The sequence below is a fragment of the Leptonotus elevatus genome, chromosome 20 (genome assembly GCF_054856555.1).
Source record: "Leptonotus elevatus isolate MCC_2025b chromosome 20, RoL_Lele_1.0, whole genome shotgun sequence".
NCBI classification, from domain to species: domain Eukaryota; kingdom Metazoa; phylum Chordata; class Actinopteri; order Syngnathiformes; family Syngnathidae; genus Leptonotus; species Leptonotus elevatus.
In genome coordinates, this window is record NC_141258.1 from 8,352,015 (window position 1) to 8,368,440 (window position 16,426).

Here is a 16,426-nt window from a genome sequence, read left to right on the forward strand (position 1 = left end):
AAATAAAACAATTTAAGCTAAAAAGAATGTGATAAGACGTTTATTTGTCCGTTGATAAATCAAAAATAAGTGAGGTCTACAACTGTATGCTCGGGACTTTTAACTGTGTGAGTGAGGATCGAAGACTTTCAAGTGTCGACACTGCGCTTTGTCGTGTCGCTGGTAAACGCAGACGACGGCAGCCCCGAGTATCCAGTTAACAGTCGAAGCTCAGTGCAAAGTGTGCAAAAATTATTGGTCAACTTCATGTGCTAAATGAGAAAAGTCAAAAAAATCTGCCTGAAGAAAAGTCTCATAGGCGTAAAAAAAAAAATTAAAAACATCTCAAGGCACATTGGGACATGATACTAATCATAGTTTTGTTTTTTTGCACGTAAAATTGTCAACTTTAAGACAGTTTGAAGACTGTAGGACCGGTTCTCTTGATGAAGATTCACTGACTTCTCAGGTCAATAAATTAGCATCAGTCCATCTGTCACTTTCACTCATAATAATTGCACTTGAGGTTGCATGTTTTGGCTGCTCCTCCGGAGGAAGAATAAGGGCGCCCCCTATTGGCCTCCCTCAGTCCTGCAGGTCCCTCTCCAGATACTTCTTCATCCGCAGGCAACGAGGACAACAGTGGCCTGGCACCATGCATGTCCGATGAAACACCGCCTTGCACTCTTTGCACCTGCGTAGCTCAAAAGATATTATTTGTTTTCAGATATTTAAAATAATTCCATGTGTCTTAATTCACTGCCATTGACGGCTATAGACGTCAAAAATTCATTTGAACTATTTATCTTAGTTGATCATTTTTTCCACTTTTGTTAACAAGAGTATGAAAACCTAAAAAAATATAAATATATTGTACATTTAGAACAGATATAAAATTAAGTTAAGTTAATATTAGTTAAGTCATGCGATTAATTACAAAAAATTGTAATCATCTGACGCCCCTACATTTAAATAATACTTTCTTTTTTTATTAATTAAAAAAAAAGTCATTTTTATTTTTAATAAACTTTTCTTTTTTCTTTTTCTTTTTCAACTAATAGAAATAGTTCAAATGAATTTTTGACGTCTATAGCCGTCAATGGCAGTGAATGAGCTAATAACATGTCTGTGGCATGCTTTCATCCAAATAAATCCATTTCCTACACTAGTCCACCGAAGCAACATTACCTGGCGGTGCTGTCGAACTGAAAGGGGAAAATGATGTCATCGCTGTGGCACATCTGGCAGATGAAGCCCCGCTGCGAGCAGAGGTTGCAGGTGAAGACGTGGCTACTGGCGAAATGGCACAGTGATGCCAGGTAGGGAGTGTATTGGTTCTCGGCAATCTGGAGGAGAAGACCGTGGCATTGAAGTATCCATTTTCACAGTCCTAAAGTGAGCTATTTAAGTCTGATTTCGAGTCAAGTCATGTGATTCGCTGGGAAAAGGTTCTCAAAATGTCCGTCACTGCATACCTCCCGCAGATCCCTCACGCTGTACAGGCTGCTGGACTCCAGCAAGTAAGTTCGCTGCTCCATCCTGGTGGGAACGTACAGGAAATGTTACTTGCTGGCAGCGAAGGTCGGGGCGTCTAAACACACACCTGGCTTGGAGCGTCTTGCAGGCTCCGCTGCGGCAGGTGAGCAAGTAGTCGCCCAGCAGCCGCAGCCTCCGCCGCAGGCTGTGCACAAGAGCCATGGACTCGGAGTGTGTCGGCAAGTCGGGATTGAGCTGGTCCAGGTTTAGCAGAGGCTCCTGCTCCACTTGAGCCAGCAGCCAGAGCGCCTTCCTTGACACCTGGACATGCCCACAGACACGCATTAACACATGGAAATGGACCAAAAAAAATAAATATATATATAAATATAAAAACTGTGGCACACCCACCTCGTGTTTATTGAGGTCCCAGTTGTGTAGCATGCGCGAAGGGATGACGGTGGTGTCGCCGCGGTGACAGGAATCGCAGTAGTACTGGCCGGAGAACTCGCACAGGCGGACTCGTCCCAGCGACGGGCCGATCTGCTGGGAGCAGCCTGGACATACAAATCAATCCAAGTATAGTTTGTGCAGAGTTTAGGATATCTGTATTTAAAACGTATTAGTATCTAAATAGGAAAGTAGTAATTGGTATTTAAACTTGGGCAAGCGGCAACATTAGTCAGGTTTCCATCCAATTGTTTCGAATTTTTTAAGCAAATTTACTGAAAATGCGCAAAAACGAACATGCGACTTATGCCCGTTTCCATCTGTTCTACTTTTGTAAATATTGAGAGGGGACTCCGCCGCTGTAGGTGGCGGTATACACCGTAGAGATGTGATCCACCAGTAATTTAAAAGAAGAAGATGACGACCGGGAAGTGACTGTGCGATGACGTCGTATGAGTTTGTAATTCTTAACTCATTCACTGCCATTGATGCATATAAACGTCAAAAAATCATTTAAACTATTTGCATTAGTTTTCCCTAGAGTATGAAGTCCTAGACTTTTTTTAAAGAAAAAATTATAAAAAATTAGGGGCGTCAGGCTATTATTTTTTTTATTGTAATTAATCGCATGACTTTTTTTTCTAGGTTTTCATACTCTTGTTAACAAAAGTGGATTTTTTTTTAAACTAATAGAAATAGTTCAAAATGAATTTTTTACGTCTATAACCGTCAGTGGCAGTGAATGAGTTAATAAACCGACTTAAAATCGTAGCGTTTCTTTGACGTTTTCCATCTAAAATAGCATTAATATTCGCTTCTGTCTGTTTAGTCGTCCCCCACCTAACACACCTTACTTTATCGTCCGACATTGCGTTGGGACGACAAACGTACCCGTGACGTAATATCCGGTTAAAACGTGCTACGTGTATTCGCAAAACCCGTTTCCATAGCCCAAATTTGTGTTACATTACCTGCACATTTGAAGCTCTGCATGTCCAGTCCCTTCTGCGAGGGAACGGTGCACAAATGTACCAGGAGCTCTCCGTCTTCTTTGAGTCTGTGCTGAACCAGTCTGTGCAGGTTTCCGCCGCCGTTCTGGCCAACCGCGGCCGGCTCCCCGCCTTCCTCGCCGCTCTCCAAATACGAATCCAGAGCCCAGCGGATCAGAGCCCTCCATGAGTGCGCCTCCTCCGCACTTTCCGCCTGCAGTCGGAGCGTCTCCCTAATCGTCAGGAGTTTGAAGAAGTTGGGTCCGCCCATTGCGACGTCAGGGACCACGTCCCGCACTTCCTGGATGGGGAACGTCATCCGCAGCGACTTTCTTCCTTCTTGCACCCGGAAACCTTTCAAGGTCTCCAGGGAGAGCGAGAAGGCGAGAGGGATCCACGAGCGAACGTCGGCGTCCGAGCAACAATACAGCACCGCTTCTTTGATGGCGTCCCTTTCCAAATCCGCCGTGCGAGTCCAGTTGAATTCCTGGGGCGGAGGGGGCGAGGAGCATCGCTCGGGGCTGCACGAGGCGGAGCACGGGAAAGAAACGCCGCCGTCATCCGTGCAGTTCTCGCATGGTACCTCCAGAATCTCCCACTGCTCGTCCACGCGGGACGCGGGCCGGCACTTGTTGACTGCCTCCACCACGCGGTCCACCCAGTCCTCCGCCTCGTCACGGGTGGCGACGCGCAGGTACAGACGCTTGCCGGCAAAGGCCAGCTCGAAGCGGCCGTCGGGCGAGGCCACGCGGGCGTCCTCGCACCGCAGCAGCGAGCAGTTGTCGGAGCACGTGCGCTCCTCGGCGCTGAGGTAGAGGCGGAACTCGAAGGGCGACAGCTCACAGTAGTGGTCCCGCCATATCCCCATGGCGCCGCGACGCTCCAGGTGGCCGAGCTTCAGCAAGCCTCGGAAGGGGTTGGAGAGGCCTAGATGAAGCGGAGACAGATGAGACCGGACTATTGGATAACAACAATTGCACCCGACCTGTATGTCTTTAGATTAGTGGATCTCAACCTTTTTTGAGCCAAGTACCCCTTAACCAGAGCAAACCATTTCTGATTGGTCTTTTGAACTATTTGGAAATAATAAGATATAACTAAAATAATAATAATACATTTAATTATAAATAAAGATTTGTGCACAGACAAATTATCATCAACATAAAGTGTCGTCTTTTGGGATCATAGTAAAGCTAAATAATCAACTGAATTTTAAATAAAGTTTTCAAGCGATTGGCTGTTGATTCTAGGTGGCATATGACAAGTTGGGTCAAACCATTCTGGTATGGGGGAGATGCTGGGTTTTTAGGATAGCCTACTGAATATAAAATTCATTTTATCAACTCAGATTTTTTTAGAAATATTTACATATGCTTTTTAAATATATTTTAAAATCTCACCTACCCCATTTGAGAACCACTGGATTAGATAACGAGGAAAAAAATGACGGGTGTGGTCTAGTGATTGACATCTTTTTAGTGTTTAATGAAAATAAAATATTTGCAAACATCTGCTTTTAATTTGGAATACAATGCTCAACATTTTGCCAATTTTCTGACATCTTACAAACCAAACCAGTAACTGAATCATGATCAATTTATATGTGTGCATTTTCTGCCATGTCAACTTGAAATAATGTCCTGATTCTTAACTCATTCACTGCCATTGACGACTATGAACGTAAAAAAAATCATGTGAACTATTTCTATTAGTTTAACATTTTTTCATTTCATTTAAATTTTTATGAAAACCTAGAAAAAAAATGATTGTACATTTACAACAGATATAACATTTTTGATTAATCGTGAGTCAACTATTGAAGTCGTGCGATTAATTACGATTAAAATTTTTAATCGTTTTATTTATTTTTTATTTTTCAGGCGATAATTTTTTTTGAAATTGTAATTAATCACATGACTTCACTAGTTAACTAACGATTAATCAAACATTTTATATGTTATAAATTTACAATTAAAAAAATCTAGGTTTTCATACTCTTGTTAGCAAAAGCGGAAAAAATGTTAAACTAATAGAAATAGTAAAAATGACTTTTTGACGTCTATAGCCGTCAATGGCAGTGAATGAGTTAATAAAGGATTAATAGAAAGAATTGATAATCAGCAAATGAATCGATTACCAAAAGAATCATTAGTTGCAGCCCTAAAAACAGGCAAAACATTTGTATTTATTTTTTTATATATTGCCATTTTGTCCCGCCCTAAAACCGGCTTATGCAATTCTCAGTCATGACAGATGACATCACTTTCATTCAACTACACTACCTAAGAAGTCTGACTCACTCAGGTGACGTCCGGAAAACGAGTCGAAAAGTGATTGCCGGAGGGAAGGCACCTGCTCTTGGTGTCACGTGAGGTCACGGCAAATCGGCAGATTAGTTACCAATTTGACGGCGATGCACGACACTTGGCGTCGATTGCGAGTCTGCAGGTGGAGCGGGAGGAGGCGCAAGAGGGGGAGGCGGCTCCCCGTGGTCCGACTCCTCAGCCACGCGGGGCTTGTAGATGTCTTCGTCGGAGATCCAGGAGCGAGAACGCTGACAAGCACCATTTTCATACTTTTGACACAAAAAGTCTTTCCATATTTTTGAATTGCTCACTCACGAGGATGGAATCCGATGACAGCTCCCCACTCTCGACTCCTTTCTCGCCGTGGTCCAGCTCGGCCTTCTCCGGGACCGTCGGGATGGCAGGCGGCGCGCGGTCAAGGTGATTCCGGCGGGGCGATGGCGGCCGGTGGAGCGGCTCTGTGTCGGACAGAGCAGAACTGGGCGGCTGGTCGCTGTCGGAGAGGTGATCGGCGCCGGCGCCGGCGCTGGAGACAAAGGAGTCCTCGCGCATGGAATCCTGACTGGAGTTGCCGTTCTCCTGCAGCTTGGCAGGTGATCTGAGGAGAATTCACATTTGACTACTTTTCATGCCGGTGATTAAAAATCCTATCAATGAATCCAGATTTCTCAGGATAATTTCTTTGTCTTTTGTAGCTTCTTCCATCCACGCTGATGTGCACCACTTCCACTAACAACATGGCTGTAAACGGAGAGGAGCTATAAAGCACAGTGTTGCCAACTTAGCAATTAGGTCACTCAAGTTGAAAACCGTCCAACTAAATCATATGAGGTGGCCTCTAGCAGAACTCCAGTGCATCCTCATAGATAAACCAAACGGAAACATGGACAATATATCTCGATTTTATAGTACCGTTATCAAACAAGACCAAAGGTGGGTAATCAAGGGGATAATAACAGGATACCTTCAAAAGCAGAACAATCACGCTTGCCGGAAGAGAAAGAAGACACCCTCGGTTACCGTCTCCGCACCCGCATTGACGAGCATAAAAGATGGCGTACTGCCCGAGAGAAATCACATCTCCCTCCGAGGACAGGCGGGCTTTTAGAGATTTCACCGGGAAGACTTTTCACAATTCTTTTAACACCTAAAAAATTGTGTTGGGTCACTCGGTTTCACCTGTCAAATTGTTTTTATCCGCAGCAAAAATATTTTGTAAGTTCTAAGGTGTAGTAAGCAAGCGAGCTCACCTTTTTTTAACAAATCTTTTAAAGCTCTTTTGTAGTCCTACTAAACGGTTTAAAATGTTTTTGTTTTCCCAACTCTAAGCTTAAAAGCGTTGCTGCTATGTGAAAAACAATGATGTCCATTTTTGTCTTTTTTGTCTATTTTTATTACAATTTTATGTTTTTAGGATGAAACTAAATGCAGACACCCCCCCCCCCCACCCCCCAAAAAAAAAGTAGAAAAGTGGTTTTCACATAGCAGCGATGAAAGGTAAGTTAAAAAGAATTCAAAGTAATTAAACGATGAATTACTTTAAAGTAATTGTTACAATCTTTTTTTCTACATACCTTTTAGGTTTAGTTGGGAAAAATTGAAATTATGAGAGTAAATACAAATGTGTGACAGTTTTCCAGGACTAATAATTAAAAAGCTTTAAAATGTTGTCTAAACCAGCTTCCTAAATCCAATTGAGAGGTTTTAAAACAAAACAAAAAAAATGTGTGCACTAGTCTTTTCTTACCTTTCATTTTTAACAAACACCTCAAAAATTGAAGAAAATCTAAGAGATGATGGGAAAATGTATCGGATGATGTCATGGACTAACCCTTAAATTCAGTGATTTCCAATTAGTATGCCAAAAGATGATCAAATGTGTTGGAAAATTCTCCAATTTTATTAATTGGTCAGAAAAATATCATTTTTCTAATGTGAAATGTGCACATTGGGGCTCAATAATGGTTGGGAAATGCTGCTTTAGTTATTGACAATGATATGCTTACTCTTTCAGGGGTGCCCTCGTGCCGCCGCTGATGTCGCAAGATGGCCACTGCTCGCCCGCGGGGCTGCGGGGGTCTTGCCCCTGTAGAAGGCTGTCTGAGCTCAAACTGGAGGAGAGCTGGGAGGAGCCTGTGGTATCGAGGCTCAGCGTGGACGAATTGAGAGCTCCGGCGCCCCCGCGGGACCTGCGCGACGCCCTCCCGATCGGCGGCCCCGCGTCGGACGATCCCGACGACTGCGACACCGTATCCCACGGGTCTTTGCACGCGGGCCGGTCCGCCGCCCCGTTGACGGACGGGTCCGGAGAGTCGGCCGGGCACGGGGCGCAGAGTCCGGCGAGGCTGAGCGGCGTGGTGGTCCACTGATTGAGGACGGCCGACTTGTACGAGAGGTTGAAGGTGAGCGAGGCCAGGCCCTGCAGGTAGCTGAGCAGCACATCCCGTTCCTCGCAGTCGAGCAGCAGGGCGCCGGGCTGATAGTGCGCCCGCAGCTTGGAGCTCTCCCGGAATAGCGACAGCAGGTAGCACTCCAGCAGGCCGTGATTGAGAGCCAAACGGAGCCATGCGCGGCATCGTCCTACGTCCGTGCCCACGAAGCTGATCTTCTCCAGCTCTGTGACCACATCGCTGCGGGTTGAAAAAAAGAGGACAAACAACGTCTAAATAAAAACAGGACATACTTGAATATATGACTTGAAAAATTACAACAAAATACTGTAGAAAAGAAAAAATATATATTTGGGCAACAAACCTCTCTTGGAAAAAAGGCATTTTATCTTGAAAATATATTGGGCGACAAAAGGTGCCTAAAAGAAATTTGATGTTTTATCTTTGGAAATTATGCAACTTTTTTATTTTAAAATATGAGGTTTTATTTTAAAACTTTTTTTTTTATATAATTGAATTTTAACCTAAAAAATATATATTTATTTTAAAAAATATCCTACTTTTTATTTAGAAAACATACAACAGCTCATTTTGAAAAAAATATGTAATTTTTTATGTAAAAATACGTGACTCAAACATACACGTATCTTGAAAACAGACCACTTTTTATGTGGAAATTTTTATATGAACATATTTGAAAGAAATTTAATTGTTTTGTTTTTGTTTGTTTTTTAAAACTACAACTTTTCCATTAGAAAATATTAGTTTTGAATTGATCCAAAGAATTACAACAACAAAAATACAACGGCTCATCAATAGTAAGTATGGATCACGTCCCACGGTTCGGCACTCACAAGGTTTGAGGGTTGGTTAAGTAAGAAAAAAATAAAAATAAAAAATAAAAAATAAAGAGTTGTGCTCGCTTGGTCATGTGAAGACTGCACGTTCACTCACGCTAATCAAGCGCATCTAGGATCAGAGAACTTTCATTTAAGCCGCATATATGACTTTTCTAAAAATTTCATTTTTTTATCCCAAAAATATGATCTTAAAAAAAGAACGATATGGCTTCATCTCATCTTAAAAAAAAATAAAAATAAGCCAATTCTTGTAAAATTCTGACCCTCCCCTTTTTTTTTCTTTTTTTTTTGCAGTATAACTCTTTACAGCTTGGCACCAATACTTTTCTAGTTTTGTACTGCACTCACAAAAAGCAAAGGTAGCTAGTGACAGGACTCACCGATGGGTAACGGTTTTAAGGAGCCTCCAGAAGAAGGGCTGCGGGAGGGGTCCGCCATCGCCTTTCCTGCCACGACCCCCGGCCTCCCAGCGGACGTACTTGCTCTTGATGCCGTGGACGAAGATGGCCTCCAGCGCGCAGCACAGTAGGTTGGCATCGCCGTCCTCGCTGGTGACCACCGCGTCCGACGTCACGTAGCGCCTCTGCAGGGCTTTAAGTGACTGTGCCAGCTTCTCCTTGATCTGTGTGGCGGTGAGACACAAGGGAACTTTGCAACCACTTCCTCATTGTATTTCATTTTAAAGGAAAAACATGTGGTTCTTATTTGCAAACTGATGAATAACTTTGAGGGGAGACGCGTGCAGATATGTCATGTGCGGCCGAAAATGGCAGTCAGGTCCACTCAAGACTTGCTGGAGTGGGATCAATGGCCATGTGCTTACTATGCAACATTGTGGCTACGGTCACATGATGCCAAGAAAGAGAATGACACCACATGAACGCATTTTGGGATTTGCTTTAGTTCTGCTTCTATCAAACAAGTTTTTAAATATTTTTTCCCCAGCATCAAATCTACTTCCGCTGAAAAAAAAAATAGTATTTAAAAGCTCTCATGTGACTGCAGCATATCATCACATTAATCCGACATCCCCACGTGAACGAGGGCATATTACAAAAGGAATAAAGTCCAGGTTTGTTTGAGAAAAGGCGTAATTTCTCACACAATCTTTTTTTTTTTTAATAAAGTCATCTTTTCAGAAAAAAAAGACGGAATATTTCAAGAATAAAGTTGTATTCTTGAAATTCGCTTGTTAAACTATTGACTACAATAAATAGCATACTAGAATATTTGCAAAATATATAACTTCAATTGTGTAATATTGCAATTTTTAACCTACCAAAATACGTCTGTTGAGAAACCAACTATTCGTAAGTAATTACAAAGACATTTGCTAAATCTCAAGACTCCTTAATTGTGTGTCTATTCCTGCCTCTTTAAACTGAGATTATCTGTTAATCTAATCTCAATGACACAAAAAATAAAACCGACAGGAAGACGAGAGGGCGTTACATTATTATTATTTTTTGCCAGAGATGAGCATGGCAGCCCAAATTGGCTTGTCGATTTACCTGTTTGACATGATTAGCCTCCAGCGGCGCATCTGACGTATTCGTGGCTAACATGGCACCTCCTCGAAGCTTCTATACTGGCATGGCATGCTGCAAAGGAACAACACACGCGTGCACGGAGAGAGAGAGAGAGAGAGGGGGAGAGAGAGAGAGAGAGTCAGAGAGTCATGACACTTCAGGCTGAGCCGTTTCAGTGACGGAAAAACACAAGCGTGACGTGACCAACGGTTAGCTTCTCCTTCCCCACTGGTGTCGTGCCCAGTGAGCCACCTGTACCTTTTCCCATCGTGAGTCTAATTTTGGAAGTGCTTTTAAAACCCTTCCAGAACATTCTTTTCTCAGGAACAGCAATTCGATCCATGAAAAGAGACTGTTAAAATGATCATTTTCATCTCAATAGGAGTTGGTCACGGTCGCCTTGCCTCACCTATACGATACTACAAGACCAAAGAGCTGTAGACAGCTATTTTGACGTAAATTATATTATGGTTCATGTTTGTTTATGTTGTGTAGATCTCATACATACAGTTTGTTGAATTTGTGCTTTTATGACTTTTTTTGCCACCTGCATTTGCAGTCAAGTCAGTTTTGTAAATTAGAAAGTGTTCTTACACTAGGAAAAAAAATGCATTCCAAGGAGATAATTTGATTTAAAGCATGCATCATTTTTTTAACCTGTTTTTGCAGAAGTTCGGTTTTGGGCTCACCTGTCACACACTGGACCATGATTTCTGAGAACAACCCATAAGCAAATGGGGAAAAAGGGAGAGGGTGTAAATTAATATAAGAAACTGGATATTAGTGAATAAAATCGGACATGTAATTTTAAGGCCATACTGCCCAGCCCTGAACTCTAGTGTTCCATTCATTCGGCCTAATAGGACCAGCAAACGTTTTCTTCTGGGTCAATTAGACCCAGACAAGGTTCGTTATTCCAGAAACGATACAAAAAATAAAAAAAATCACACAAACAAGATTAATAAATGATTACCCATTTCATTGCAACAACACTAAATAAACCACAAAGTATTTATTTAATTTTTAAATGTGCCTGGCAAGATAAAAAGGACGGTTTGAATAGTGCACGTCGAGTCACGTGATACTCTGATTAAGGCTGCAGGGAAGCAGAAGAGTCCAAATCTCAACACCACTCGACATGATCCAATCTAGATAACACAATGATTTGATAATTTAGTAAGAGTTTCAACAACCAAACGAACTCGTTCAGCTCACCCATCTAGTCTTGTCTACTTCCTGCCTAAGCTTTTCTCATGTAAGCCTCTGACGGTTTACAAAAGTGCATAAACTCGAAGACGGAGATTAATAAACACTAAATACACAGACAGACAGACTTAAAGAGTATTAAGTCATGCTAATAAGGGAGACTAGAAACTAGCCCAGCAGCTACATTTCATAGCTAGCTTAGCATCCTCACCGAGATGCCGACTTGACTTTCCATATAGGTCCAAGACAGCCAAAAAGTGTAAACCAGAAAAGGGGACGTCGGGTTTAGTCAGTCCGTACACGTTTCGGCCATCGCTGCACGCCCTAAAACTTTTTTTTTTTTAATAGTAACAAAATTAGCACCTACACTGGATGTTTGTTTACTCCAGACGGAGACGAAGTGTACGCGACCGGAGAAGTGCATCATGGGAAAAAGAGTACACGGTGTGTTCAAGTCCTGTTGGCTGTTTTTAAACAACGATAAGACCATCTGGAAAATGTGCCTTGATTTTCTTAAACCCCGTTTACAAATCATGTATATAAACAGAATTTCAAGTGATTAAAATGAAATGGGTAAAAAAAAAAACGCTAAATGATAACTTGTGTGAAATGTAGCTTGTGTGAGCAAAACGGAGGATTACGAGTATCCACAAAAGCAGCGCGGTGTCAGACTGTACACGTGACAAGATCTGATGACGCGTATATTTCTAAACACGGAGGTTTCCAGGTAAAACAGGACTCTCGTTTTTATTTAATCACATTTACAAAAAAATACATCTGTTCGGCATCATGACCTTTTATCTTAATAAAACACCCAAAGCAACAGCGACTGCAAAATATTGTTCAGTACATTGTGACGAGTGTCACCAAAGGCAGCGAGGTGTCAAAACGCACGGAAAGCTGTCAAGCTACCACTCACGTGTTTTCTTAACCCCCCTCCCCCACCCGTCCCAAAAAAATACTGATGAATGCACTATTGCACATATAAATGCATTTCTGTACGTTTATGTATATATTTACATTTAAATGTTATTATTTAAACGTGTTTAATTCCTCTGATAATTAAACGTGAATTACACATACACAGGATTGCCATTAAACAATCTGAACATATATTAAGCATTAAAATAATACCAAAATTAGCACTCAAAAGAACTGTTACTTTCTTTATATAATTTTAAATGGTTTATCCAGCAATATTTTTTTTATCAGAGGCCTGGGTAGGCCTATACCTGTAACGGTGTTCCAGCAAAATAGGCCTATATCAAAAGAAGATGGACGCTTAAAAAACAAACAACAACTAAAAATAACCAACAAAACAGACATTAAAGAGTTAGTCAGTTTTTCAAAAAATTTGTACAGTTTTTTTTAATGCAGCAATATGTCATTATATATCACGGTCGCTAACACAATAATTGCTAGCAACGTGCAACATCTTAATCTTCTTTGTTTCCCTGTTTAAATTAGAATTAAATTCATTTTAATCCCACCTCAACATTGCTCTTTGTATTTCTTTGTTGTATGGTTTTACTACATTTTTCTTAATGAGGGAGAAGCACTGCCAAGACAATGTGTACCCTCACTGGATGAATAAAGTTGTAGTACGCCATATCTTTTCTTTCTTTCTTTTTTTTTTTTTTTTTGCTTGTTTTTAAGTTAAGACGTTTCCGCGTCCGAATCTGAATGAGAATGTACAGGTTTGTTTTGTTTGTTTTAAAATCTCCTTTGATGTCGGAGTCCGCTGGGAATCACTTTTCGTTCTATGAACGTGAACGGGGATTTCCCTTCAGCCGAAATATTTGTGAGTAGCCTGCCCGTGCGCTGCAGTAATGCCGCCTTGCCATGTAGTCCTTAATACAAACATAATAATAATGATAATAGGCTAATAATAATAATAATAATAATAAACCCTTGTGAGGAATAAGCGGTTCAGAAAATGGATGGATGATCATTTAATAATAATAATAATAATAATAATAATAATAATAATACGGCACAAATTTGTCGAGCCTCATTTCGTGACGTCATAAGAAAAACGAATTTTTTTTTTACAAATATATATATATCACCTGTCGGTGGTAGCCTATAAAAAAAAACAGCGGGGAGGGCTCAAGATCAAAACACACCTGGACACCCACAAGACAAGATAGAGCTGAAGACTCGACCTACAAATACATGATGAAAATAAAGCAAATGCTCGCTCAGATCACGGTCGCCTTTGTAATCTGGGGCGAATTGATTGCTGCTGCCTCGGGATGCTCGTGGATTAAAAACGATTATAATAAATTAGAAAGAGAAGCCTTGGAGTTACTAAAGAAAATGGTAAGTAACCTAATCTCACTTCGCATTATTGAGTTATTATTATTGAGTTATTATTATTATTATTATTATTATTATTACTATGATTGTGATGTAATTAGATGTTTGTGATTATAACATAGCCCATCATTATTTTATTACCTCGGCAACGGGCCCCACCTTAAACCTATAACCACATGGCGTCAGAATGTTCTAGAACTAACTTTTCAAGCAAGCTAGCACACACAAGAAACAGAATACTTTCACGTTCACTTGCATTTATTTTATTATTTTAATCATAACATCATAATAATCCTAATCATAACAATGATTAGACTATTTGTACAAATTTGCACATTTTACGTTTTTTTTAATCGTTTATTAATATAACCAGCAACCAAACATTTCTCCATGAAACATTGAAATTACGAACAATTTAGCACATTTTAAGGTTTGAACATTTTACCCTTTTTTCATTAGTTCACCTAAAATCTAATAAAAATCCCATAGCGTTCACCAAAACCGAATACTTCAGAATCCAGCTGAACATTTGAACCCTTCCTTGGTGTTTCCCGCCTCGCGCGTCACCATCTTTCATGCTGCGGTATATTCCGATGCAGAAAACGTTAGTCATCCGCTGTCCAAAGCTCGAATCCGGTTTCCCAACATTTTTTTTCAACCAATTAAGTCACTCATCTTCTTTTTCAAAATAATCACGGCAAGGGCGGGAAAAAGCCATGTCAAGTATTGCGCTGTCCTTATGTGACTTCCTGACCTATTGACGTCATTTATGCTACCAGGCCCTCCCCCCTACAAAAAAAAAAAAAAAAAAAAAAAAAAAAATCCAAAATCACTACTGTAGGCTATACTTGACGATATTTAATGCAGTTTTAGTTTCGTTTGTCCAACTAAGGTAACTGCTGTTGCAAATTTTGTCCACTGGAAGTCGCACTGACGCTACATTTTATTCCTGTGAAAAGACTATCTAAGGGTGTCAAGAAACTCATTCATAATATTGTTGAAGATGATCTCACGATTGTAACGAAATGTCAGATTTATATGATGTGTAACAAGATTATATATATATATATATATATATATATATATATATTTTTTTTTTTAAACATCTTTATACAGTATTTTCAAAGTACTTGTATGGCCAAGTTCGGTCCTCCAGAGCCACTATGCAGCCTGTTTTCCATGTTTCTCTCCACTAACACACCTGATTCATGATCGGGATCGTTATCAGGCTTCTGCAAAGCGTGCTGATGAGCTGATCATTAAATTCAGATGCGCTGATGGAGGGAGACATGAAAAACAGGCAGGATTGCAGCGCTCATGGACCGAATTTGGCCACCCCTGGCTTAACGTCATTTGCGGGTGTGCTGAAGCCTCTCGTCATGGCTCTAAAGTGCCTCTGGATCTTCATCCCCCGCAACTTCCAAGTCATAGGTGGAAAAAAAAAACTTGGTGGAGGCACTGGCCTTGGTGCCTAGCAGCCTGACTATATTGCACACCAAAAATGCCGAAATAAAAGTGAAAATGCTTTCATTCTGCAGCCCGCAGAAATAAAATGCGGCATGAAATGTCATTCAAAGTATGTATAGGCCCCTATAGTATATTTTTTTATATCCGTTTTTATTTCCAGTTCCACTATTATTTAAATATTTGTCGAATGTTTAAGCATTTTTGGTCCTCTATATGAATGGCACTCTAGATGTTTTACAGGGTGGTTCCACAAGGGGGCGCAAATTCCCCATACAAACGGCAATTCTTATTAATTTATTATTATTATTTTTAGAAGTGGTTGCCAGTAGTGATGGCAAAATGAAGCTTCATGAAGCACTTGTAATATTTTTTGACTCCCCTAGATGGTGCTCTTGATTTAAATATAAAGGCTAGTGCAAAGGAAATTGATTACATTTCCACTGCATCTTTCAACCAAGAGTGGCATCTAGCGGAGTCAAAAAATCTTACAAGTGCTTCATGAAGCTTCATTTTGCCATCACTAGTTGCCAGCAGTGCGGCCTCACCTAACGCACATGCCAGAAACCACCACTGGGCTCTCCAGCATTTACTGTGTAAATGATGACACCACAATTCAGAAACATTTCAAACTTGATATTGGCGTTTTTGTCTGCAGGGTGGCAACAACGCGAATGACCTCGAGACCCCAGTGGCCTTCCCGGGTTACCTGTATGAACGAGCGGCCAACTCTTCGGTACGTCATCACAGTAAATCCGTTCGTTTGGTGGAGATTTTTTTGTCGTCTTTACAATGTTGTTTGACTTTTTACTTTGTTATCCGTCACGTGACTCAGCAGGCAGATGTTCGTCTTGGTTTCGTGGCGCAAGTCATGCAGGAGTTGGCCGTGCTGTTCGGCGAAGACCACGCATCGTTGCGGTTGGGCGAGAAGAAGGTGGACGACTTTCTCAACATGATCCACCAGATGAAAGATGGCCTGCTGTCATGCGTAAGTCACGTTATGCGCAGACAGACGTGCGGTGCGGGGGCTGTGGCTCCATTGGGTCGATATTTGGAATAAATCCACATTATTGCTCTTTCAATATTTAGATGAAGAACAAGAAATCACGCTGGAACAAAAAGCTTTATCGTTATTTCAAGAGACTTTCAAGTGATGTCCTAGAGCAAAAGGTAAGTAATGCAGTGAATCTATACTGGATCTATACTGTAAGGTCCATGCAATATACAGTACTAATATAGTTTGCTGTGCGGTGTCTGCAGAAGAACAGCGCGGAGGCCTGGGAGATGATCAGACATGAAGCCAAAATGCACATTTTCCACGCAAGCCTGCTGATTACAACCAAGCGAAATTGAAAAAAATAATAATAATATTTGTGCATTTTACTAATATTTTAAAGCATCGTAACACTTTATAGCACAAAGTATTTTTATACATTTATTTATTTATTTATAAATGTG

General features: G+C 40.9%; 2 protein-coding genes across 7 annotated transcripts; one reads left to right on the plus strand and one right to left on the minus strand.

Annotated features, from left to right (window-relative positions):
- Window positions 1-11: 11 nt before the first annotated feature.
- Window positions 12-11,607, minus strand: plekhm1 (pleckstrin homology and RUN domain containing M1). Of its 3 annotated transcripts, none has more exons than XM_086065298.1 (12): window positions 11,553-11,607; window positions 9,962-10,051; window positions 8,831-9,072; window positions 7,207-7,830; window positions 5,516-5,798; window positions 5,295-5,469; window positions 2,877-3,821; window positions 1,867-2,012; window positions 1,583-1,776; window positions 1,455-1,518; window positions 1,168-1,325; window positions 12-673 (listed from the first exon to the last, which is right to left on the minus strand). In XM_086065298.1, exons 2-12 carry the CDS (start codon window positions 10,013-10,015, stop codon window positions 565-567), a joined length of 2,994 nt encoding a protein of 997 aa, XP_085921424.1. In that variant the 5' UTR covers window positions 10,016-10,051; window positions 11,553-11,607; the 3' UTR covers window positions 12-564. The 3 variants fall into 3 exon arrangements, with proteins under 3 accessions (XP_085921424.1, XP_085921425.1, XP_085921423.1); XM_086065299.1 differs by having other exon boundaries at window positions 5,295-5,448; window positions 11,397-11,601; XM_086065297.1 differs by having other exon boundaries at window positions 11,397-11,601.
- A 58-nt stretch (window positions 11,608-11,665) lies between these two features.
- ifnphi4 (interferon phi 4) lies at window positions 11,666-16,375 on the plus strand. 4 transcript variants are annotated; one of them, XM_086064723.1, is made up of 5 exons: window positions 11,666-11,912; window positions 15,627-15,704; window positions 15,804-15,956; window positions 16,058-16,138; window positions 16,229-16,375. In XM_086064723.1, exons 1-5 carry the CDS (start codon window positions 11,778-11,780, stop codon window positions 16,319-16,321), a joined length of 540 nt encoding a protein of 179 aa, XP_085920849.1. In that variant the 5' UTR covers window positions 11,666-11,777; the 3' UTR covers window positions 16,322-16,375. The 4 variants fall into 4 exon arrangements, with proteins under 4 accessions (XP_085920849.1, XP_085920850.1, XP_085920847.1 ...); XM_086064724.1 differs by having other exon boundaries at window positions 15,807-15,956; XM_086064721.1 differs by lacking the exon at window positions 11,666-11,912 and adding an exon at window positions 13,331-13,507.
- The last annotated feature ends 51 nt before the right edge of the window (window positions 16,376-16,426 follow it).

Bases quoted from the DNA above. Each gene is read 5' to 3' on its own strand.
- plekhm1 (XM_086065298.1), bottom strand. From the start codon at position 10,015: ATGTTAGCCACGAATACGTCAGATGCGCCGCTGGAGGCTAATCATGTC. The intron at 9,073-9,961 runs GTAAATCGACAA...ACCGCCACACAG, and splicing joins AGGCTAATCATGTCAAACAG to ATCAAGGAGAAGCTGGCACA. The intron at 1,519-1,582 runs GTGTGTGTTTAG...CGTTCCCACCAG, and splicing joins TGCAAGACGCTCCAAGCCAG to GATGGAGCAGCGAACTTACT.
- ifnphi4 (XM_086064721.1), top strand. From the start codon at position 13,361: ATGATGAAAATAAAGCAAATGCTCGCTCAGATCACGGTCGCCTTTGTA. The intron at 15,705-15,803 runs GTACGTCATCAC...CACGTGACTCAG, and splicing joins AACGAGCGGCCAACTCTTCG to CAGGCAGATGTTCGTCTTGG. The intron at 15,957-16,057 runs GTAAGTCACGTT...TTCAATATTTAG, and splicing joins AAGATGGCCTGCTGTCATGC to ATGAAGAACAAGAAATCACG.